This window comes from Cyprinodon tularosa, unplaced genomic scaffold (assembly GCF_016077235.1).
Source record: "Cyprinodon tularosa strain WSP-4 unplaced genomic scaffold, ASM1607723v1 ctg232, whole genome shotgun sequence".
Lineage (NCBI taxonomy): Eukaryota > Metazoa > Chordata > Actinopteri > Cyprinodontiformes > Cyprinodontidae > Cyprinodon > Cyprinodon tularosa.
In genome coordinates this window covers 1,355,348-1,381,252 of record NW_024038870.1, presented here as the reverse complement: position 1 = coordinate 1,381,252, position 25,905 = coordinate 1,355,348, and the positions used below count along the sequence as shown (strand labels likewise).

The 25,905-nt window shown below is 40.4% G+C and overlaps 1 protein-coding gene across 2 annotated transcripts; it reads left to right on the top strand.

Moving 5' to 3' along the window:
- Positions 1-350: 350 nt before the first annotated feature.
- Positions 351-25,423, top strand: cdk10 (cyclin-dependent kinase 10). 2 transcript variants are annotated; one of them, XM_038286934.1, is made up of 15 exons: positions 351-530; positions 3,413-3,644; positions 5,760-5,941; positions 6,995-7,067; positions 7,142-7,213; positions 8,986-9,088; positions 11,193-11,274; positions 13,656-13,723; positions 15,921-15,973; positions 16,165-16,234; positions 18,013-18,072; positions 18,236-18,359; positions 24,358-24,497; positions 24,590-24,642; positions 24,716-25,423. In XM_038286934.1, the coding sequence occupies exons 3-15, from the start codon at positions 5,852-5,854 to the stop codon at positions 24,814-24,816; spliced, it is 1,089 nt and encodes a 362-aa protein (XP_038142862.1). In that variant the 5' UTR covers positions 351-530; positions 3,413-3,644; positions 5,760-5,851; the 3' UTR covers positions 24,817-25,423. The 2 variants fall into 2 exon arrangements, with proteins under 2 accessions (XP_038142862.1, XP_038142863.1); XM_038286935.1 differs by lacking the exon at positions 5,760-5,941.
- Positions 25,424-25,905: the final 482 nt, after the last annotated feature.

Below are 25,905 nucleotides of genomic sequence, written 5' to 3'. Positions count from 1 at the left end.
AGCTTATGCTTCACAGTAATGAAATACACTAATATTCAAATTGAATTGATGATTTTGATTTTAATGAAATAGGTTTTGAGTTGGGTTTTAGTTAAACATGTGGGTGACAAAATGTTTAAATGAAAATAATTTTTTAGTCTCAGATAGAAAATGTCTCTACTTTTGTAGCTGTAAGGTATAAAATACCAATATTTAATATTTAAAATGATGGGGAGTTCAAGGGTTTTATTGTTTTTTACCTTCAACCTTCCTGGAAACTGGCTAGCATGTTCGTCTTCCCTCCTACTCAAGATTTGCCCTTTAAATCCAGGATCTCCTAACATTGCTGTAAGCAACTACACAGGATTAGTCTTCCCTCACTCAGACGCAGGCGCTGGCAGAGACGGGAACAGAGAGATGAATGCAAACTGTGAGTCTGCCATCCGGTAGACTAGGCAACATGTGAGCGACATGCATGTGGACATGTATGAACTTTGTAACAGCTGAATGAAAGTCAATGGGGTCAGGGGCGAGTCAGAGACAAGATTCAGGTAAGCAAAAAAATAAAATAAAAGGCTAAAAATAAAGGAATGTTGTATCTAAACTTCCTGTGAACAACTCTGTTTATAAGTGTGGAGAAGAAGGGCTTGTTTCTATAAATTTACATCATACTTCATGAGGAATTTAGAAAGTGACTCCTGTAAAGATGCAGAATACTTTTTTTTTTTAATTAGAACACAAACTTTTATATTTAGTCCATTTAAACTAAGAGATGTTAGAATTTAAAATCAGGTAATAAACATATAGCTTGATAGAATTTTTGTTGTACAAAATAAGATCAATGCTTCAGACCTTTTATATATTTCATGAACTTTATTTTTTTAAGTGTGTTGGGACCTTTTGTCCTCTGATTAATTATAAAGTCTATCTGTTGCTCCTCCGGTTGCTTCATATCATGCAAGCCTAACAGTCTGAATGCCAAATCTAGAACAATCCAATTTAGTTGTGTCTGTCAAACAGTGTGAACACATGTCTCAAACACCTCGTTGGAGACGTCTACGTCAGCAGGGACATGCATTGCGTCACAGCCGAGGCTATTGAGGGTCAACTGTTTTGGGGGTTTTCTATCAAGCAGCACGACATTACAAAGAGGATTAAGGAAGTGTTTGGCAGCTAGTGAGGACTTTCAGAGAGAGAAGGCTTAAATCGGTCAGAAAAATGTCAACTGCTAATTCTAAATCTATAATTAGGAGGGAGTGACAGCTTAGGGTATAGAGCTTGGAATTCTGAGTTTGAATCCCACTCCCACAGACTGCCACTCTCGGTCTCTGAGCAAGACCCTTAACTCGGATTGCTCCGTGGGCGCCCCACGATGGCAGCCCACTGTTCCCCAAGGGAATGGGTTAAATGCAGAGGTACATTTCTCAAATGAGGGCTCAATAAAGTCCAATTATTATTTGTTTTTGTATGTTTCAAAGTAAATACAAAAATATTTTAACTGTTTCTAAGCATTAAAATTATAATGAATGTTTTCACACAGCCAAAAAAAACACCTTAGATTGTTCTGTTATCAAAAGGTAATTATAATTATAATTTTTTAATGATAAAAGTAATTATAACTTGTTATACAGTATATATTCAGCAGACCATAGATGGATTTTAGTTGCTTTCATACAATTTAGATCTGATTTAGATCCACATATCATCAGCATTCTTTTGCATTAATTTTGCTCAGATATTTTTTACTTATTTGACTTCAGGTCGTTTTATTAGGTGAGGTAGAGCAAAACACACAATTTTGAATCATTTCAAAAACAAACATAAAGGCCTGTATTTGTTTCCTTTAAACACCCTTCTGGTTACAACTATGCATTCGGTTTCAGTTGATATGTTTTTGAGATCATTTTCTTAAACTCAATCCAAGTTGCAGTTGCTTGTTGTTGATTTGAGGTACCAATGTGCCCTCAGAGTCTTCTGAAAATAGAACAACTGAGTTTAAAATGTTATTTATAGAGCATTTCATCATAATAATAGTATATGGTATTTAAGCATTTATAGAAATTTCTGAATGTTTAAAAGAAAATTGTAAATTAAAAGAAACAGTAAAAATATGCTTGTAATGTACAAAGTTTAGGTGAATGCTGACCCTTGCAGGGTCTTGTTCACGATTGAGGAGAAGATGGAGTGGGAGATCAATAGGTGGATTGGTGTGGCGTCTACTGTGAAGCAGGCTCTGTAGCGGTCCAGTGTGGAGAGAGAGCTGAGCCAAAGGGCTAAGCTCTCAATTTAGTGGTTGATCTACGTCCCTACCCTCATCTATGGTCATGAGCTTTGGGTCATGACTGAAGAACAAAATTGGTTTTCTCAGTAGTACGTTTGGGCTCTCCCTTAGAGATAGGGTGAGGAGCTCAGTCACCCAGGGAGGACTCATAGTAGAGCCGCTGCTCCTCCATGTCAAGAGGAGCCAGTTGAGGTGGCTCGGGCATCTGGTTAGGATGCCGCCTGGACGTCTCCCTGGTGAGATGTTCCGTGCATGTCCCAGAGGGAGACTAAGGAGACACTGGAGGGATTATGTTTCGCTGCTGGCATTGGAACGCCTTGGGATTCCCCCGGAGGAGCTGGCCCAAGTGGCTGGGGAGAGGGACGTCTGGGCCTCACTACTGAAGCTCCTACCCCCATGACCTGACCCTGGATGGATGGATGGATGGATGGATGGATGGATGGATGGATGGATGGATGGATGGATGGATGGATGGATGGATGGATGGATGGATGGATGGATGGATGACTGAGCCTTGCAGTTCATGGGTCTCATGGGTCAGTGCTGGTAGCCCTTCCTATCACTCAATACCCTTGAATTAGCCCTCCTCCGTAAAAAGGTTGGTGATCCCTGATTTAGGGTCTCTTTGCTTCCTGGATGGCTCCTAAAAATCCTGAACAATTGGTGTTGATGTGAGGTTGGGTTTGGTTCTGGCCATATTTTCAAAACCTGAACTCAGTTTGGTGTTCCAGCAGGACAAGGATCCAAGACGACAATCAAAACAGTTTTGAAATGGAACAAGCAGTGAAACAAGAAGCTTTTAAAAAAGATTCCCACCGTAACTTTTTTATCTATTAGTGGAATAAAAACCAGGTCCGTGCCGAGAACCGGACCAGTTTAATCCATTAGAAAGAGTTCTCAGATCATACCAGAGGCTTGTCGAATCCTTCAAACAGCTAATTTTTTGTGATCTGGTAAGGGAAATTTCCTCAGATATTGGTTTGGGTTCAGGTACATATTTAAGCAAATGTTTACATAAATGACTCTGCTGAGATGATGTAACATCTGTTGTGGCTCAGTGTGGACTTGTCATCTGGAAATCAGAGGGTTATGAGTTGGAATCCAATTTTATTTACTGTAATGCACTGATACATTCATTTCTGTTCCTTTAAGTTTCAGAGAGCCCCATCTCATCGCAGCCCAACACTGACACGGATTCAGCCAACACTTCTTTCCGCGCTCCGGTCATCATCATCACAGCTCCATCACGAGAAGATATCTTTGCCGCGACATCCAACGTCACCATAGCAGATGCAATGAAGGAGAGAAGGCCTGGGTCTACACCCTTTGTAGTTGGAAGGAAAATCGAAACCAGAGAGTAACCCAACATAAACTAAAAAAATATGTGAGTACACTTTAATATTTTATTTACAATATGAACCCACCTGATACAGAACAAACTGTCTGTAAGCCTTTAACGTGGAAATGGAGTATAGGCAACTTCCCTTGGAACATAATGTAGGTCATTTTAGCAACGGAACATATCAAAATTCAACTATAAGCTGAAAAAATTTTGCAAACAATACTTTAAAGTATAGTGGAGGATTTTCGCAAATTTTCAAAAAGACCTACCCACTCCACTCCAAAAATGCACATACACAACCCTCTACTGCTCCCAAGTGGGAACGCCTATTTAAGGTGTGCGAGAGCGTGCACACGCCAATTTCTCCATGTGCACGCTCTCTTTAAAAGTTGCTGTTTGCATCACTCATACAAGCTTACTTTTCCAAAAGATTTCCACTATGTCAGACTCACCAGCGATAAATCAAAATGAGGATGAACACGTAGGACGGCCTTATGTAAACTTATCACCAGAATGATTGACAGTTAGGAGGACCACTTATTTTGATGATCCACTTGGAAAAAGAACATCCTCCATTATACCTTTAATACACCTAATATTAGAGTATGTAGGGGGAGAGAGGGGACAGTTGCAACAGTTTTTACTTTTGCCTCCATTTCTCATAGATTATTTGAATTACAATATTTTAAGAGGTGCATAATCTACATCCAGAAAGTAAAAACCCTGCCTAGTTTTCCTTCATTCGTTGCACTTAATCAGGCGATTAGTCCTCATTTTGACTTTTAGTCCTAAAAAATGAAATGGCTGGAAATAATCTCTGTACAGGCTTTTTACCTTCTGGACCTGGATTTTTCCACCTCTGATATTTAGTACATCAAACTCACATTTGTCACCTACACACCCATTAAAAAAAATATATATATAAAAAAAAAAAATCTAAAGCAGGTGACAGGGATTGTAACACCAATTTAATAGCAAAGAAAACTAGTTTTCATCACACTTTTTCCAGATTCAACTATTTAATCACGTAATGTCTGTTTCACAAACGATCAATTTGCATTATTGTTATATACCATAACACACAAAAAAAGTGTATAAACTGATATTGTTATTTCAGAGGAATATAAGAATTGATTAGGATTTTTAAATGGCAATAATGTCTTGAGGATAAACCGGAAAGGGTAAGAAAGCATCCACAACAATAGACCAAAAACAAATTGTTGTAGCATTGCCTAATGGGATAAAACAACGAAGAGATGGTAGCTGTGTGTGTGCAGTAGGAGTGCTTTTTGGTAAAATACCTAATTTATTCAACTGCCACAAATTGCAACTGTCCCAGCTCCTCCCTCCTGAGGACCAAAAGTACCAAAATACCATACCATAAATGGAAAATCCATAAAATGATTATTGATCTGATCTTTAGACATTTAGATAATTACATTTTTCAAAATAATTTAAAAAATATGAAGAGGAATATTTGAATCATTAACTTTGCAGTTTGATCTGCAGCAAATGAAACAAAATATTTAAATTCTGATGGGTAAATTTCCATAGATAAAAAAAACTTAAGGTTCAAATGAAAATGTATTAATTTGTGAGGGGTTGCCTTTGAGTCAATGATTCAATGCAATCAACTTTTTTTCCTTAGATAGAAAACTTGAATCAATCTAACTGTATGATCTGGTTGAATTATATCTCTAAAAGTGAGATGATTCAGATGACATGTGTTGTGAATTGACACTATAGACATAAACTGAATTAAATTATTTTACCTGTAGTATTTGGTTCTGTATTTAATAAAATTTGACATATGCTAATTTATATTTCTATTTGATTGATGTAATGTATTTGACAGATTTTTTATTTATTGAATTATTGGAATTTCTTAAGCAAGGAGCTGCAGCTGCAACAATGCCATTCATAATTGAAAAGAAAAACAATGTTACAGTAGAGTGAAAATATCTATATTATTTTATACATTTAAATTTCCTGTTGTAAAAATAATAAATGGTGTTTTCTTAAGACTGATCATGCATGGGGTTTACAGTTAAAAGTTATTTTATTTTTTATTTATTTTTTCGTACCAGAAACAGCGTCACTCCGGAAAAGGCCTTAAACAGCCGTTAACTCCGTGAAACCTCATTGTTGTCCTTCCAGATGCATCAAAACAAAACACACGCCATGCTAATTGGAAGTTCTACCTGACGTTTCTCCTCTATTCTCCTCTGAAAAACCTTTAAACTCAAAGAATGGAGGCTGTGGGAGAGGAGGAAGCGGACTGTATAAAACTAAAGTCCATCAAAGACAGGAAAACGTTCATAGTGCCTCAGGGCGACAGGGTGAGTGGAGGAAAGATGAAACCGCACCGAACCTCTTTCTCGATTCTGATCACTTAAGCTAAAATAGTTTACGTAAGGAAAAACTAAACATGCAAGATACAAGTGGTTATATTTTACAAATATATGTAGCATTGGCTGTAAATCGGCATTTACTGAAATGTGTAAAAAGTTAGAAAAGATAAGGAAAAAAAGGTTTACATCAAATCCAGTGACTGACACATTTCTTCCGAATATTTTTGTATTTTACCATAAAGTAAAACAAGATATGCAGCTCCAGACATTATGCGCTGTATAAGGATACAAAATAATGTATGAATGTATGATTATATTATTTTTGTTTAGTGTATGCTGGTGAAGATTTTCAGTCATCCAGGTCATAGTTATTCCAAAAAATGTAAAATAAATCCACTTTGTTTTCCAAGTTTGAAGATGTTTCTCTTCCCATCCAGGAAGCTTTTTCAATTCAAAATGTCTGACTGTTCTGTCCATCTACACCTTATTGACAAAGGACATTATTTTGGGGACCAGAATTTTCAAAGGAGACAGGTGAAGGAAGCCATTTAATGAGAGAAAAACCAACCTTAAACACAGGGGATGGACTCAAAAGGCTACAACTCAACGATAGAGTTGATTCCCTCCTGCTTTCATAATCGCCATGGAGGGGACCAAGACATATTGCCTGGTCAGCCAGGCCAACAATGACCCTAATGACCCCCTTTCAGATGAATAAACCAGTATCGGGTTTTGCAGGCCAACAAGACCTCAACGACTCCCCATTACTACGGGTTGGAGCTGTTCTTTTGGTTTAAATTTGCACGTTTTCTAAGCCATAACAAGGCTTTGTTTGGGCTACTCTACAAAGCCTGGAACCCAATGTTAATTCTGACATTTTGAGTTGAAAAATCTTCCTGGATGGGAAGAAAAACGTATTCAAACTTGGAAAACAAAGTCCACTGGTTTGTTTCTTAGCCTTTTTAACTTTTTTGGAATTTAAGTGTTTCTCACGGAAAATTTGAATCCTTTTTACTCTAATCTCATTTATTTATTTATCAGTTTGGAAGCTGCAGAAGTGTCAGAGAGTTTGAGAAACTCAACCGAATAGGAGAAGGAACTTATGGCATTGTGTGTAAGTTTTCCAAACACATTGGATCAACTGCATCTTGTGCACAGGGGAACTAAAGGACTGTTTTCTTACTTTAGATCGAGCCCGAGACACCAAGTCCGATGAGATTGTAGCTTTAAAGAAGGTCCGCATGGACAACGAGAAGGATGGTGAGTCCTTTTACAGCTATAAAACTAATTCAAGACACTTTTTGCAACTATACAGGTGCTGGTCATAAAATTAGAATATCATGAAAAAGTAGATTGATTTCAGTAATTCCATTTAAAAAGTGAAACTTGTATATTATATTCATACATTACATACAAACTCATATATTTCAGATGTTTATTTTGTTTAATTTTGATGATTACAAATGACAACAAATGAAAATCTCAAATTCATCATATCAGAAAATTAGAATATTGTGAAAAGGTTCAAAATTGATGGCCCCCGGTGCCACACTCTAATCAGCTAATTAACTCAAACCACCTGCAAAAGCCTTTAAATGGTCTTTCAGTCTAGTTCTATAGGCTACACAATCATGGGGAAGACTGCTGACTTGACAGTTGTCCAAAAGACGACCATCGACACCTTGCACAAGGAGGGCAAGACACAAAAGGTCATCGCTAAAGAGGCTGGCTGTTCACAGAGCTCAGTGTCCAAGCACATTAATAGAGAGGCGAAGGGAAGGAAAAGATGTGGTCGAAAAAAGTGTACAAGCAAGAGAGATAACCGCACCCTGGAGAGGATTGTGAAACAAAACCCATTCAAAAATGTGGGGGAGATTCACAAAGAGTGGACTGCAGCTGGAGTGAGTGCTTCAAGAACCACCACACACAGACGTATGAAAGACATGGGTTTCTGCTGTCGCATTCCTTGTGTCAAGCCACTCTTGAACCACAGACAGCGTCAGAAGCGTCTTGCCTGGGCTAAAGAGAAACAGGACTGGACTGCTGGTGAGTGGTCCAAAGTCATGTTCTCTGATGAAAGTAAATTTTGCATTTCCTTTGGAAATCAAGGTCCCAGAGTCTGGAGGAAAAGAAGAGAGGCACTTCATCCACGTTGCTTGAAGTCCAGTGTAAAGTTTCCACAGTCAGTGATGGTTTGGGGTGCCATGTCATCTGCTGGTGTTGGTCCATTGTGTTTTCTGAGGTCCAGGGTCAACGCAGCCACATACCAGGAAGTTTTAGAGCACTTCATGCTTCCTGCAGCTGACCAACTTTTTGGAGATGCAGATTTCATTTTCCAACAGGACTTGGCACCTGCACACAGTGCCAAAGCTACCAGTACCTGGTTGAAGGACCATGGTATCCCTGTTCTTAATTGGCCAGCAAACTCTCCTGACCTTAACCCCATAGAAAATCTATGGGGTATTGTGAAGAAGAAGATGCAATACACCAGACCCAACAATTCAGAAGAGCTAAAAGCCACTATTAGAGCAACCTGGGCTATCATAACACCTGAGCAGTGCCACAGACTGATCGACTCCATGCCACGCCGCATTGCTGCAGTAATACAGGCCAAAGGAGGCCCAACTAAATACTGAGTGCTGTACATGCTCATACTTTTCATGTTCATACTTTTCAGTTGGCCAACATTTCTATAAATCCTTTGTTTTTATTGGTCTTCAGTAATATTCTAATTTTCTGATATGATGAATTTGAGATTTTCATTTGTTGTCATTTGTAATCATCAAAATTAAACAAAATAAACATCTGAAATATATGAGTTTGTATGTAATGTATGAATATAATATACAAGTTTCACTTTTTAAATGGAATTACTGAAATCAATCTACTTTTTCATGATATTCTAATTTTATGACCAGCACCTGTATTGTGAACCTAATGGTAAATGTCACGTGCATCCCTCAGCAACACAGTTGCTATTTTAAGATGGTGCATTTCCAGCTGTATTATTCTAAAAGCTAATTTTCGTGCAGGGATTCCAATCAGCAGCCTGAGGGAGATCACACTCCTGCTGAGGCTGAGACATCCCAACATTGTGGAGCTGAAGGAGGTGGTTGTAGGCAGCCATCTGGAGAGGTACAGTCCATTTATGTTTGTTTTTTTATAAGTGAGATTCTTTGAGTAAAATAGCCTCATTCAGTATGTTCAGTGTTCTGTGTTCTTTTAAATTATTACAAAATGAATCAAGTCATTACCAAGTTCTAAAATTATGCAAACCTAACCACAAGCATACAGATATATAAACGTTTCCACTTGGTCATGATTTACCAGACTCAAAGTATGAAACCAGAAGAGAAAAGCTACTTGTGGAAAACAAACAAATGACATCATGGGATTCAAGGCTTAAGCAGCAAAATCTCCTAGTAGTGGATTAATTTGGCCAACTTTCCATTGCAGCATTGCTTCAGTTTGGGAGAATGTCGACTTGTTTCTGCACAGTTCTCTGAAGGTCCAATCCTAGCTTTTCCGTCAGTCTGGAGTCAGACTTTGACTAGGCCATTTGAATTTTGTGGTTGTTCTTGTTCAGCAGTTCTATCATAGATTCACTTCCATGTTAGAATCCTTGTGTTGTTTCCACCTGTTGGTTAGATGGTTTATATTTCGACTCTAAATACTTTAACTATCAAATAGAGTTCCTGATCCTCTGATCAACAGCGAGAGAATCCGTCATCATCACCTCCACCACCATTCACATTAGTTCTGAGACATTTGTCTTGGTAGAAAGCAGCTAACATGCTAAACCTGAAAGGACCTCATGGAGTTGAACAGAGGAAATCTACAATATGTAGAATAAATGACCACAAATTGTTTGGGAAAGGCCATAAAAGTCTTCCTAGATTTGCTTTGCAGCAACATTTGCAATCTGACGGCCATTGCTGATGTTTTTGTATTCACGCACACAGCTGTGAGATTAAAACCAACAAACTGCAGCAACTATTGTTTGTTGACTGATTAGCTGCTATCTTCCCTCTTAAATCCTACAGATGCAACAAGATTATACTTGTTTTTTTTTTCACCCTAGGTTTATTCTTTATATCTTGATGCATAAAACCTCAGTTTTAAAGGAATAGTACACCCAAAACATGATTAGCCTTCATTTTCTACTCACCCCCATGCTGAACAACACTCTGGAGTACTTTTTTGATATCTCAAATGCATCTGGAGATCTGGGAGGCTTCTTGCTGTCTGCTGACATTCAAATAATGGAGGTCTATGGCGCCCGAGGCAGAAAGGTCCATAAAAGTCCACAAAAAACGTGTCAATATTCCTCCATACTGCTCGTCCAATGTATTCCAAGTGTCCTGAGTGGGTAGCGTCCATAATTTACTCGAAACAAAGTCATTTAGAATGTTTTTAGAGCATAAACAGTAGTGTATAGGATTTCCTAAAAGCGCATTCACGAGTCTACGGAAACCGCGGCAGACCAAACCAGATGAAAGTGCGCATTCAGCGTCTGCTCTTCCAATAATGCAAGCGTAGAAGAAGAAATGTGCTGTTTACCTGTGCAAAGAAAGAAACAACGAAAGAAAAATGTCTGAGGACTTCAGTGTTGAGGAAGAGCATGAGTTCTTTGCCGAGCTGAATGCGCACTTTCGTCTGGGTTGGTCTGCCGCGGTTTCCGTAGACTCGTGAACGCGCTTTCAGGAAATCCTATACACTACTGTTTATGCTCTAAAAACTTTCTAAATGACTTCGTTTCGAGTAAATTCTGGATGCTACCCACTCAGGACACCTGGAATACATTGGACGAGCAGTATGGAGGAATATTGACACGTTTTTTGTGGACTTTTATGGACCTTTCTGCCCCGAGCACCATAGACCTGCATTATTTGAATGTCAGCAGACAGCAAGAAGCCTCCCAGATCTCCAGATGCATTTGAGATATCAAAAAAGTACTCCAGAGTGTTGTTCAGCATGGGGGTGAGTAGAAAATGAAGGCTAATCATGTTTTGGGTGTACTATTCCTCTTAAGATGAAATTAGTTTGTTTGAATCTTGGCTCACCATGTCTTTTTAAGACTTGTGGTTTAGATGAACCTTGGATGTGTCAGATTGATTAGACTGCCTTTGTTATTTAAGTAAATAATCTGTGTGTGAATGTTAAAGAAGGATGTAGGAAACAAGCAGATTATAAAAAAATCGGGTTTGTTGTTTTTTTCTTTTCTCTGTCGTCCCTTCAGTTTGTTTCTGGTGATGAGCTACTGTGAACAGGACCTGGCCAGTCTGCTGGAAAACATGCAGACGCCGTTCTCTGAAGCCCAGGTAGAACTCGATAATTTCACATTTCCCTTCCAAGAACAAAGGAAAATCCTTCATCTGTTATTCAGTATTTATTATTTAATGGCTTTTTAAGCTCTCATTTATTCCCACACACTCTGAAACAAAATCACATTAACTAGGTGGGAAAGAGATGAATGGTACCTATTTAAATTTACACAAGTTACTTTGAACAAACACACATGAAATTGGTTGAATTTGAGTTTATGATCAAGTAAAGCTACCTTCTCTTGGGTATAGTTTCTGCCTCCTCTGCTCATCTCTCGGTGTAAAGGTCCTAAATAGGGGTGTAAATAATAATTGTTTTGTATCGAAACATCGATCCGACAGCCGACGATCTGATGCATGATCGATCTGGTCTATTTTTATCCATTTGCTCCTGGACATAATTCTGACTCCCGTGCTGCGGTGGCGCTAAACCTCTTTTGCCCTCCTACCTCGATCCCTTTAGCCACTACCCTCTTTCCGCTTACACACACGCACGTAAACAGAAGGCAAGACAGACATGGTGGAGAAAAAAAGAGGATGAGCTACACACCCTTTGTGGGTTTAAGTCATTTGTTTGGAAGTATTTCTGTTATTTGCTGTTGTTTCTCAAATAAAACTAATAACGATATTACAGCTTTCATTGATTTATTTCAAATTTGAAACATTGTCTAGCCTGTAAGTTGGGGGGAAAAAAAACTGACCAATGAATCGAATTGTATCTTGGTATGTTGTTGAATATCGAAAATAACGGAAGTGTTGGGTCAGTAAATGATGGGTGTGATTTACGTCCCTAGTGCTAAATACATCTCAGATGTTTGGTACAGCCCTTCCACTTTGCTGTGTATGCAAAATGAACAAACACAGGGTTGTGTTGTTATACCTTAAAGGTATGTTGGAGGATTTTTTCCCCCGAATTTTTGAAAAGACTCTCCACTCCAAAAAAAAAAAAAAAATGCACATGCACAACCCGCTCCCAAGACGAAACGCCTATTAAACGCGTTCGAGAGCATGCAGGAGCCCATTTCTCCTCGTGCACGCTCTGTTTAAAAGTTCCTGTTTGCATCGCTCATGCAAGCTTACTTTCCTAAAGAAGATTTACAATTTGTCAGACTCACCACCAGTAAGTGAAAATGGACATGAGCACGTAGGACGGCCTTATGTAAAAATATCACCAGAATGATTGACGATTAGGAGGACCACTTATTTTGATGATCCACCTGGAAAAAGAACATCCTCCATTATACCTTTAACAGTTGTAGAGAGTTTATGCGCAGAATTAAGAGCACAGAGTCATAGTTATTACTAGTTTTTTTTTGGTAAAGTTTGTTTGCAAAGACTAATGGAAGTTTTGTTAAATGAAATATGTAGATTTTTAATCGGTTGCTGAAGTAAATGGGTGCTAATTTAGCCAGAAACTTACAACAAATAAATACATATTTTCATTTAAGATGGAAAAACATTTTTTTGTCTGTAAATTTGAACTTTCTAGAACTCCTCAAGAGTATTCCGAGGTAATTATTAAAGTTTTCTTTCTTTAAATTTTTTGCACCATTCATATTACATAAAAAAATATGGAATAAATATTTGTTTTAAGGTTAACTGTTTTTTTTCTGAGAGGAATGTTTTTGTGTCAGAACTAAACGTTCTTTATATTTTACAAATTTTCATTGAAGAGGAAGCTAAACCTCTGTGTTTTTGTGATGGTTTGTAGAAAATGAAGTCCAAAACAAACCAGTCAGGGAAGAACTGGTAGAGATTACTCCATCTAGATTAGGATTAAGCAGCGGGGGTTGTAATCTACTCTATGACTACTACTACTAGAGCTGCTCAAATGCTGGTTCTTTGTTGGAAAACAGTTGATGCGTTATGGAAAGAGGATGTTTAACACTTAATACACTTTGGGTACTTTTACTATTTGTATACATTTGAGAATCTGTTTTTCCCTCAATTTCAAGGTTAAAAACGAGCAAAAACAAAAAGTATTTGCCTGGATGTGTTTATTTTAAGTGCCTTGAATTTAAATTTGTCTTACCTACAACCCATCTGTCCAAATTAAGGGACACTAATGTCCCTTTTGGCCAACATCAGGGTTTTTGGGTTGCTATTTTTAATGCTAAAGTTTCTTAAGGAGATAAATGCGGACAGCATATGAAGGCAAAGTAAGAATAATGTTTGGAAAAAGAAGGCCGGCTGTTATCAGCACCACCATCATGGTTTAATATTTCCTTATTAATAATAACCTTGCAGAATTTTGAAAACAAACATAAACATTTAAACTAATTAAAGAAATAAAATTGTCCAAAATCCTCATCTCTCATCTGAAAAAAACGATTATAACTCAGCGTTTTTGTGAAGTTCTTTCTTTTTTCCTTCTGCAGGTGAAGTGCATCGTCCTTCAGCTGCTCAGAGGTCTGGAGTATCTCCATCACAGCTTCATCATCCACAGGTCAGAGCCAGACTCCTGTGGTTCCTCTGTCATTTTGTGGTGGAATCAACTGAAATTGCTGCATAGTTGTGAAGTGGAAGGAATATGATCCATATGTTTGTATTTAGTTATCCCTTAATAAAATCCAGTCCAAATAAGTTTCTTTATTCCCTGTATAGTTAGTACATTTATATAAAAACTGCTGGTTTTAAAATAATATCACAATCTTTTAAGTTCTCAAAGAGATCTGTTAAATCTGTCCTCTGAACATGGAGAGGATGGAGCTTCTATTTATCTACCGAGACATCATTCTAGTTTTTCTTTTCATGTAAAAAGTTGCAGTGATCATTAATGCATTGCTCTGAACGGGCCACCCTCATGATAAAACATGGTGGTGGCAGCGTTATGATGTGGAGATGCTGCTGTGGAGGGTGGATGGAGTTAAAAAGGGCAACCCTGGAAGAAAAACAATGCTACAGATGTCCAGAAGAGTCTGAGTTGGAGCTATTTTACAAAGAAGAATGGGAGAAAATCGAACCTGTAGCTGCCAAGTTAAGAGACTTAACTCGAAAGAATCTGTTTCTACGAAAGACTGAGCTTCAACAAATAGTACATTGTTGACATTTTAACCCTGAGAAATTTTGAAAAGCATTTTATTATTTTGACAGCTGAGGCGTTTTTTGGCAGCAGAGATAAAAACATGCACATTTAGGGCAGGGCAACTCAAAGGGATGTAGATTAGAAAGATAGAGGAAAGTACAGGGCAGTGGTAACACAAAAAAAGAAAGATTTGATTTGTTTGAAAGATAAGTTGGACAAAACAGAAGGAAAGTGGGACTGAAAATTAAATAATGTTTAGATATAACAGTCAAGGGACATTCTAAACGAATATGTTTTTAATTTCACTTTAGTGCAACTGAGGATTTCAGCACTTTTACTGTTTTCTTAGAGTTTATTCCTAATTAGGGGAGCATAAGATCTAAAACCTGCTTGTTAGGTTCTGGTCCGGAAGAGTGGATTTGGGCCGAAACACCCGAGAGGTCAGGGTGTTGATCCATGAACAACAAGTTTATAATGTATTTTTAAGCTAAGCTATTCAGTGATTTATAAAAGCATTTTAAAATGTATTCTCTGTAATACGGGAGCCAGAGGAAGGAGTTTGAAACTGAGCGTATATTCACCACTTTCTTAGTTCTAGTGAGGACGCAGGCAGCAGCATTCTGGATCAGCTGCAGCTCTTTAGCTTGAACACATAAATTAGTCTTTCAAGGTCCTCTTGAGACATTAATCCTTTTATCCTGGAGATTTTTTTTAGGTGACAGAAGGAAGATTCTGTTACCGTCTATGAGCCTCAGATCTGTGTCCATCACTGCATCCAGATTAAAGGCTGATTGGTGGTTTCTAGCTGGACTAACTGAAGCTATGAGTTAAATTTAAAATTTATTCTATGCATTTACTCAGCACCTAAATGGGTTGCTAGTCACCTGATGACACCATAATTTATAGTTATTTAATTATTGTAGTTGGTGAATAGGAGGATTTCCTCTGATGCAAAGTTTTCTACTGACAGAAAAATTTAAACCAGTCCTGTATCTGAATGGCCGACCCAGTTTTCTAGTAGCTCTAACAAAATGGAGTGATCAGCAATGCTGCTCTGAGATCCAGTAACAGCAGCACTGTAGTTCATCCAGTCAACATTTATATAGAATTCATTGAGGACAGTCTGTTACTGCGGTGAGTTTATTTACAAGGTACCAGATTTTCTAACCCTGACTGACCTCCATTTAATCGTTTCTGTCTGGGTTTGCTTTCTTCAGTTAATTGGGTTTAACTTGTATAAATGTACCTTTTTTGTTCCTCTTGTACTGACTTTCAAATTGATCAACATCTGAGGAGATAATTGTTCCAGAACCAGTGCACGGGTGAAGTTTTATACACTGTTAAAGTTGGTAATGGTTAAAGTTCTGAGCTTATAACCCGATCTGAAGCCAATGATTAGGTTCAGCCTGAGTTGTCAGATGATCCACTGAGGTTCAGTTAGATTCGCCCATGTTAAGCTAAAAAAAACACCTCTGTTTCAGCTCAACATAGCAGACTAAGCTCTTAATCTGAAAGGGAGAAGACATGAAGCTGTGAGCAAACGGTGAGCTTTAGAGAACCTGAGGGGACAGAAGATGTGCAGCAGCGGCCTCATTAATCTGCTCTATCTCGTTATCAGGGACCTGAAGGTGTCTAATCTGCTGATGACTGACAAAGGCTGCGTGAAGATCGGTGAGTCTTTAATACGACATTACCACCTCCGCAGCCACAGCTGTTCTGGTTGCTGATGCTACTGGCAGAATTTTTTATTTCAAAAATTCTCCCCCAGATTTTCAACTACAAAGAAAACAAATATTCCTTCAAACATCCTGTCTGCTTGTTGAAGTAAACCTTCTGCTTCTCTGTTTTCCTCTCTGGTTCAGCTGATTTTGGATTGGCCAGGATGTACGGCATCCCCCAGCCGCCAATGACCCCCAGAGTTGTAACGCTGTGGTGAGTATTTCTGGACTCTGAGCGCCAGAACCGATGGATTGTCCTCTCATTTCTCAATGCTTTGCTTCATTCTGCCCAGAACCTTCCAAACTGTCTAATAGTTGCTTAAAGCAGCAGGTCTCATATTTAATATGAAATAAGTACAAAAATATATAGATTTTTTTATTCAAGCAAAAGTATTTTTTTGGTGTCTTCTCTGAATGAATCTCAGAACTCGATTTGAAAAGTAAGAAGCAGAGAGGTTGCTGCAGTCACTGGATTATCAGGTTGCTGGTCAGAGCTGGAGACAAAACAAGGATCCATCCAGGCTCAGGCACAGATTCACTGGTGGCGGTTACGTTACCGGCATTTGGATAAGTGTTCGATTCCCTGTTCATTTTAGAATGGTTCTCCCACGCTGGCAGTAAAATACACTTAAAAGCACCTGAATCATGGCTCAGATAAGAGCTTATCCATTCACTGAACGTTCAATCACTCGCCTGTTGGAGCGGGCTGCTGCGCCCGCACAAGAATCCAGTCCTACAGTTTCTGTTTTTTAAAAACAGACACTAAAACTAAACATTTAGAATATCAAAACTTGATGTAAATTTCATTGATTGATTGATTGACTTTATTGATCTCACAGTGGAGAAATGAACTTGTTACTTCGGCTCAATAGTCGAAAGAAGGGGCCAAGAGGAAGAAAAGGTGCATAGGGTGTATACAGTATGTCCACACATATAGCTGAAGTCACTTATTTTACAAGATTATTATACAGGGTTATTGCACAGGGTTTTATATAGATGTTTTTATATATATATTCTATATAGCCATTGGCACTGAGTATTAAATATAAAAACAGGTCATTGTACAGGGTATTAAATAATAGTTGCACATTAGACATTGCAAAATTTATTGCCGTTATAGTGTCGCATATGTCCTGCTAATTGATGTTTATGGGGGAGTGAGGTGGGGGTCTTCTCCTGAAGACGATCACCATCTCTTTGGTCTTACTGGTGTTAAGACACGGGTGGTTCTTCTCACACCAGTCCACAAAGTTCATGATGACCAACCGGCACTCCAGCTCGTTTCCCTCAGAAACACAGCCTACAATGGCAGAGTCATCGGCCTTTGATTCGCTTCAAAAAGTAGACATCTTTAATTTTTTGTATTCAGGTTCATTTCAAACAGAAGGATTTTTATCAGGTCTGCTGGAAAGTATTTCCCACTAAAGATTTGAATAAACCCAGTGCTGGAACCTCTCCACTCTCCCTCCACACTCTGAGCCCGTTATTTACGAGTAAAAAGCAAAGCTGGTTTTTGTCTGAGGGGGACATGTGGACCATTAAGCAACGTTCCAGATTGTCCATTCAAATTAGGCGCCTGTGACATTTTCTCAGGTTGCTTCACAACTTTTTCTTTCTGCCCCAGTTTTTCCTTTCACTCATTTTTCATTTGTCTGCCTGAATGCTGCTCTCTGTGCTAACATCCTTGTGGAGCGTATCAGTGGCTCTCTGCTGACATGACATCAGCAGTTGGCAAAATAATTCTGGTTTAATTAAAAATCCTCCTTTACTGCTTATATATGACAATTTGAATACTTTCTGTTCTGCAGCTGTGAATGATCAGGTCTCCTTTGTTTTGATCCTTGTTGATCTGCGTCCCCTGTACTGTAGAACCCCCTCCCCCCCTTGTTGCTGTGCATGCACTGCATCAGTGGAAACTCTGTTAATCCTCTACAGTAATCCAGCTTCATTATCCCATTGAGGTCTGCACTCTTTGTCCTTTCCTCCATCCAGGTACCGAGCTCCAGAGCTCCTCCTGGGGACAAAGACTCAAACTACAGCTCTGGACATGTGGTGAGAAATAACAGCAGATCTGATCCACAGTTAGCATGGCTTGATGTTTTCATGTTTTTATACTTTTGCTCAAGTAACTGAGATGCATTTAGAGATAAAAACCAGCTGATCTGTTGAAGAGGTGTTGCAGGAAATGAAGCAGGGCTTGTTGTTTCCATCACAGGGCAGTGGGCTGCATCCTGGCTGAGCTTCTGGCCCACAAACCTTTGCTTCCTGGAACCTCTGAGATCCAACAGGTGGATCTGATCGTGCAGCTGCTGGGAACCCCCAACGAGAACATCTGGCCGGTGAGCCTCTTCAATTAATAATAATAATAATAATACATTTTATTTAAAAAGGCACCTTTCTGGACACTCAAGGTCACCGTACAAAACATAAAAAGTGTCAGAAAAAAATAAAAATTATAATTATAAAAACATTTAAAAACATTTAAAAATACAGAGGCTGTGACAGTGAAATTGATATTTTTAAAGAGAATAAGCAATCTTGAACAGATGGGTTTTGAGTTGTATTTTAAAATGGAGAATTGAGTCCGTATTTCGAAGTTGGGGTGGTAGAGAGTTCCAGAGGCGGGGGGCAGAGCGGCTGAATGCTCTGCTCCCCATGGTGGTGAGACGGGCGGAGGGGACAGACAGGTGCAAAGCAGATGAGGATCTAAGAGCACGGGAGGGGGTGGGAACATGCAGGAGGTCTGACAGATATGGGGGGGCAAGATGGTGAAGTGCCTTGAAAGTCATCATGATAATTTTATATTGAATGCGGAACTGTATGGGGAGCCAGTGGAGCTGTCGGAGGACCGGAGTGATGTGGTGGAGAGAGGGAGTTCTTGTTATGATGCGAGCAGCTGAGTTCTGGACCAGTTGTAGTTTGTGGAGTGATTTCTGAGGAAGTCCAAAGAGGAGGGAGTTGCAGTAATCTAGTCGGGAGGTGACAAGGCTGTGCACAAGTATGGCAGTAGTGTGTGGGGTAAGGGAGGGACGGAGGCGGTTGATGTTTCTTAAAGCTACAGTGTGTAATAATTACAGGCATATAAAGTCAGAAATTTAATATATTATACATAACTATGTTATTTATCATCACCTATGAGCTCAGCCTTTTAACCATAATATTTGCGTTGCCTTAGAATTCGTTATTTATAATTACATAGGAGCGGGTCTCGCAGCCATGGAGGCTGACATCTTTGCGCTACGGCAAGCGCAGAGGCAACAAACTAGCGATTGCGAGATCTCCCATGACGCTCAAAAATAACTACGGCAAGTTGAGAGAGATTAACTGAGACGGTACTGAACAGTAGATGGCAGTATTATGCCTGAGAAGCGTTTAGTCTGCCTGAAACCAAAGAAGAAGAAGAAGCAGGTATACTGCGCCTCAGTAACAAGAAAGGTGAACAAGGCGGCAGGCGTGAGTGACTTTGCAAACTGTTTGGCACTGTGTGGCCAAACATCAGACGAATGGAGGATCATGCCTACTCTGTATCACAACGAAAAGCGGCAGACACCGAACCCCCGTCATCTAAGAAGCGGAAACACGACGAGAATAAACGCAAGCGGGACAAGAAACGGCAAAAAACACGGATCAACATTGGCACGGCATTTACACGATGGAAGTCACTGATGGAGGAAAAAGGTTTTCAAAGTGACGCTCAAGTTGCCAGTTTTCTCTTGGACAGGTAATTAATCCTACACACACAATTGTCTAATATCACTGCAGTTTTTGGAGTACAGGATGCTCAGACCTGTCTAAAACAATAACATGCTGCGTGATGATGCTGTTACTCTCCAGTATACTTATTCAGCAACGTCCCTGACGTTTCACAGGTAATGATTCAGTAATTTTCTGTAAAATAATTTTCTGGATATATACCTCGGTTACTTCTCTGCGGCTCCTTTGGAGATCTTCAAGCCTTTCCTCCTCTGCTCTCACCCCGCTGGCTCCCCTCTCTCGCCTGGCCCTAGCTGCACGGCCTCCCTGCCTTCGCCCTCGTCCTCTCCCTCTCCCTCGCGTTGTAACCCCCGTGCCACCAAAATGACTTGGACTCTGTAAACGGGGGATATATATTCTTCCAGCGAACACAATCTCGCTGTTAAACTAATGACTACAATTACTTCGTCTGTTTATATCACCATGCAAAGCAGCTCACCAAGACGTCACAACGATGTAGAAAAAATAACGGGTATATTTATTATCTTAAGTCTACATGAAATCTATACCCTACACAGACTAATGAAATACTATCTGTAAAATTATCTATGTAAACAAACCTCATCACTTGAGAGGGTAGGTGATGTGGACGTCGTAGAAGAAATTTTGTCCCGTAACGCTCGCCGTACTGTTGAGGGGGAGAAGCGGTGGGGGGGAAATGTTCATGTTGCTGCGGTCTGTAGTCTGACCGCTAGATGTCGCTGAAAATTACACACTGTAGCTTTAAGTGGAAGTAGGCAGACCGGGTAATGTTATTTATATGGGATTGGAAAGATAGTGTGCTATCGAGGATGACACCCAGACTCTTAACCTGGGGGGAGGGGGAGATGGAGGAGCTATCAATAGTGACTTGGAAACTGTCGGTTTTGGAAAGAGTTGATTTGGTACCAATGAGGAGAACCTCGGTTTTACTACTGTTTAATTGAAGGAAGTTGTTGGTGAACCAGGCCTTTAATTCACAGATGCAATTTCTGAGGGAGGTGGGCGGAAGAGAGGACGATGGCTGCGTGGTGAGGTAGAGCTGGGTGTCATCAGCATAGCAATGGAAGTGGATGTTGAATTTACGGAAGATATTGCCAAGGGGAAGGAGGTAGATGATGAAGAGCAGAGGCCCCAGAACAGAGCCCTGGGGCACACCTGAGGTGACGGGGGAGGGGGTGGATTTGAGGGTCTTCAGTTGAATGAACTGAGTGCGATCAGAAAAATAAGAAATAAACCAGTCCAACGGAGTGCTCGTGATGCCAATGGAAGAAAGCCTACTGAGGAGGGTGGTGTGACAGATGGTGTCGAAGGCTGCACTCAGGTCGAGGAGGATGAGGATGGTGAGTAGTCCAGAATCAGATGCCATGAGGAGGTCATTGGTGATTTTGATGAGTGCTGTTTCAGTGCTATGGAGTGGCCGGAAACCAGACTGAAATTCTTCATACAGGCTGTTGGCACATAGGTGAGAATGGAGTTGGGAGGCAACTGTTTTTTCAAGAATTTTGGAGATGAAGGGTAAATTGGAGATAGGACGGAGGTTGTTGAAGTTGGTGGGGTCGGCACCAGGTTTTTTTACAATCGGGGTGATGGCAGCAGTTTTGAGAGGTGTAGGGACAGTTCCAGTGGTGAGGGAGGAGTGGATGATAGCGGAGATGAGGGGAGCCAGAGAGGGAAGGCAGGTTTTGACAAGTTGTGTTGGGAGGGGGTCCAATTGACAGGTGGATGATTTGGATTTCCGGATGAGCTCTGTGATTTCCGAGACAGTGGGAGGATGGAAGGAGGAGAATAAATGTGTAGGCGGGGGGAGATCTGCTGAGTTGTTGAGATGAGCCGTTGATCCAAGGTTCTGGTGAATGTTCTTGATTTTTTCTGTGAAGTATGACATGATGTCATTGCAGAAGGAGGTTGTGTAAAGGTGCAGGGGGAAAGGGTCCTGGGGTTTGATGGTATTGTTAAGTATAGAGAAAAGTGACTTAGAGCTCTGTTGATTGGCAGTGATTAAGTTGGAGTAGTACTGTGATTTGGTGCTGGCAATGGAGTCCTTATAGTGCATAATGTGATTATTGTACATTTCTTTGTGTATAGTAAGACCAGTTTTTCTGTAAAGTCTTTCAAGTTGCCGTCCTTTGGTTTTCATGTTTCTGAGATTTGGGGTGTACCAGGGGGAGGAGACAGAGAAAGAAACAAATCTATTTTTTAGAGGAGCAAGTGAGTCAAGAATATTATGGAGACCAGTGTTGTAATGAAAAACCAGATCATCAGGGGTTAGTAGATTATTGAAGTCAAGGAGGCAGGATGAGTGGATACTTGAAATAAGGGTGGAGGGATCAATTTTCTTTATGTTCCGGAAGGATATGAGGCGGGATGTTTTAGAGACTGAGAGAGTAAGATTAACTGCAAATGAGAGGAGAAAATGGTCACTTATGGGGAGTTCATCAGATGTTATGTTGTGGGGGATGACACCAGAGCAACAGATTAAATCCAGAATATGTCCTTTGGTGTGTGTGGGGGTAGTGGTGTATTGCTGACATCCAAAACTCTCTAGGCAGGAAGTAAAGTCTTTGGTAAGAGGCGAATTGGTGTTGTCCATGTGGATATTGAAATCACCCAGCAGAATTAAGTTTGGTGAGAGAGAGGATAGGTGGGTGAGAAAATCAGCAAACTCAGTTAAAAAGGCACTATTCGGTTTTGGGGGGCGGTAGACAGCAGCAATGATGGTTGGAGTTGGACCAGATAGCTTGCAGACTGTGGATTCAAACGTGCTTGAAACTGGAGCTGATACCGGCGAGACTTTCCAATTCTCGCGATGAATTATCGCGAGACCTCCTCCGCGACCGGAACCACGGGGTTGAGAGATGTAAACAAACCCACTAGGAGTGGAATCGTTGAGCTGAGAGTAATCTTGGGGCTGTTGCCAGGTCTCGGTTAAGCAGAGAAAGTCCAGTTTACGGTCAGTGATGAGATCCTGAATGAGATGTCCCTTGCTTGTCAGTGAACGGATGTTGAGCAGAGCAAAGTTGAGTGCGTTGTTGTCGCAGCTGGTGGTGGTGCTAGCCGACCGAGCTAGGCGGGCTAACACGCTGTGGTCGACAGCCCGGCTGGTGGAGCATGGAGGGCGACGAATCCACCGTCGGGAGCTGGACCAGATGGATTTTATTGCTGTTGAACCGTTGCGGTGGACAATCCGACGGGAACCTCGGTGGATGTATCTCCGACGTGGCTGGAAGGTGATGTCCGGGTGAAGGTGGAGAGCCTCGGGCGCAGGTCCAAGGGAGTGACAGCGGAGCCGGAGCAGGTCAGCGGGTGAATACTGCAGCAAACCCGCCACTTGCAGGTGAGCGGGCAGTAGGAATATCCAGATACAGACAAGCAGGGTGTATGTCCTGCCGGTCCACATTATTAAAAACGCCAGGTGAGGCTGAAAACGAGGCAGGACAGGTGAGCTACTGGTAGTAGCCTAGTTGGGACTCACACAGTCCTGTAGTGCTGACGAATCGTGGTCGTATTCCCAGTAAAAACAATCCCAGTAAAAACAATTAGACTGTCCGTTAGAAAGTAAAAAAGTTTAAAAGTTACCGGTGAGCGAAGGCAGTGAGCAACGAATACAAAAATACCGGCGAGCAGCGGCAGCAAGTCGTGCCAGCGTTCACTCCCCATATTAGAGCCAGGACAGCTTCTAATCAAAGTTCTGTTTTTGGATAACAACTTTTGTTTAAAGATAAATAATTTAAGTCAACCAAAAGCCTTGATGGAGGAATCTGGTTTGAAGTTCTCCCTGCTTGGTTCTAAAACCTCTTCGATTGGTTAGAATCTGTCACAGAAATTCAGCCCGTTTAACAGATTTACTGGGATTCGTATGCAAATCCATCTCTCAGGTTTAAAGAAAATCATTATAAAAATTTCCAGTTGAGCAGTTGTTTGATTAAAAAACACCAGTTTAAAATCAGAGAACAAAGTGATACGAGATGATATTTCTTCACCCCTAAAGATATGAAAAACTGAACCTCCAACTAATGAGCTTCAGCAGCAGATGAGCACTGACTGTTGGTCGTGTTTGCTAAAAGGACAGCGAGGCTACAACACAAAGGCTCACAACTGGAAATGGTTTCAAGAATAAAGTCAATAACGTCAGTGGACGTCAATAACGACAGACATCAGCCTGACCTTTCTAAGGTAGTTCTGGAGGTAAATTGGGTCCAAACCCACCGACAGGGGTCCCTGTTTAAGTGGAAGGTGAATGAGAACAGATTAACACTCTACAATTCATCTAAATCTTTACTTCTTTTAGAGGACTTAGGTTCCAAACCTTTCCTCCAAAGTGCTCACAGACATAAGATCTATAAAATCTGATTGATCCAAAAGAAAAATTGATAATTTTTCTTATTTGAAAAAGTTTGGAAGTTAGTTGTTGTTCATTTTTAATTTTATTGTTATCAATAGGACTCGGTTTGGGTCCATCTTTCTTTTCCAAATGTTTGATGCGTTTAGCAAAGTTTAATAAATCAGTTAAATTATAATTTAGGTTTTCAGTTGATTGATATCCTGAAATCAAAACTGCTAAAGATTCTTATTAAATCACCATTTTTCCTCTGGTTGCTGCAGGGTTTCAATCAGCTCCCACTCATCGGTCAGTACAGCCTGAGGAAGCAGCCCTACAACAACCTGAAGAACAAGTTCACCTGGCTGTCTGATGCTGGACACAGACTGCTAAACCTGCTCTTCATGTACAACCCACAGCGCAGGTAACGCAGCCCAGCTTCCTCATTAATAATAGCTGCAATCATTTCCTCCACGATGAGGTTGAGATGGAAGTTGTTCTGTGTTCCTGACCCAGAGCGACCGCCAAAGATTGTCTGGAGAGCTCCTACTTCAAAGAGAAACCTCTGCGTGAGTTCAATACTCTACAGCGTTTATGGTGGCCTCTGACGTGCGTCTAACCAAACGGCTTCTCCTGTTTCAGCCTGTGAGCCGGAGCTGATGCCGACGTTCCCGCACCATCGAAACAAGCGAGCGGCTCCTCCGCCTGAGAGTGCCTCCAAGAAGAGGAGGAGCAAAGTCTGAGGAGGAGACGGAGCGCCCCCTGGTGGGGAGCTTCACCACTCCATGCCACACTGTGAGAAAGGAAGACTGTTAACGATGCTTTGTGAAGTTTAAAAACGTTGTTTTCACTGAGAGACAAAGACGCAGCGCAGGTCTGATCATCAAACCGCTACATGGTGAGGATGGTTTGTTTTATATGCGGAAATAGAGTTTATCCTTACTGCTTCTGCTTTCTCATTTTGGGATTTTTACCAGCTCCTCAGAGACTCTACAGGCCTAAATGAGATTACATGAATGTTCAAATCAACATTCAGGATAAGAAGTTTTAACATTAAACCATAGCCTGCTTGCTTCAATGCAATCAGGAGGAAACTGGTCGGTCTGCTCTAACTGTAACTGAACGTCTTTGATTGTACAAACGCCTTTTGTTTTTCCTCTGTGAAAACAGTCTGTATTGTACAGTAGTGCTTTAATAGCATGGTGTAAATCAATGGTGTAAAGTTTTACAAATTTTAGTGTAAACCGACTTCGTATCCTGGGAGAGAAACACCGGGAGGCATCATTGGTGTTGCATGTTTCAGTAAAAATGTCATCACTATGAACGTCATCTCCTTCTTCTTTTATACGTCATAAATGTTTAAACTGGATAGAAAAAAATTGAAAGATCTATTATAATGTGAGAAAACTCCGAATTTCAGCCCAGTTTGACCTCTAGGTAGCAGCTGCCTTGATTTCTTTTTAACAGTTGCTAGCTATGTGCTAGCTATATTGACTGAACACACATTAAACTTGAGATGCAACAAAACAAACTTTTTGGTTGCTGAATAAAATTGCCCAATAGTTTTATTATTTCCAATGCCGAAATGTAAAACGAATTAAAAGACAGGTTGGGTTGCTCTGATTTGCTGTCAGACTATTTCCTTTCATACCAGAGGGTTCAAAGGTTTCAGAGTCCTATACATCTCTCAAGGCTGAAATGAAGCTTTTAATTCATCTTTTTCTAAGCTCTGAATATGACCTGTTTTCATAGAGGTTAAAGGGAGAAATATTTGCTGTGGTCCAAAAAAAGAACATGGAAACTAAGAGAATGACTGGCTGAATGCATTCATG

Coding starts and splice junctions, on each gene's coding strand:
- cdk10 (XM_038286934.1), top strand. CDS start 5,852: ATGGAGGCTGTGGGAGAGGAGGAAGCGGACTGTATAAAACTAAAGTCC. Junction 7,214..8,985: donor CATGGACAACGAGAAGGATG/GTGAGTCCTTTT, acceptor ATTTTCGTGCAG/GGATTCCAATCAGCAGCCTG. Junction 16,235..18,012: donor CCCAGAGTTGTAACGCTGTG/GTGAGTATTTCT, acceptor TCCTCCATCCAG/GTACCGAGCTCCAGAGCTCC.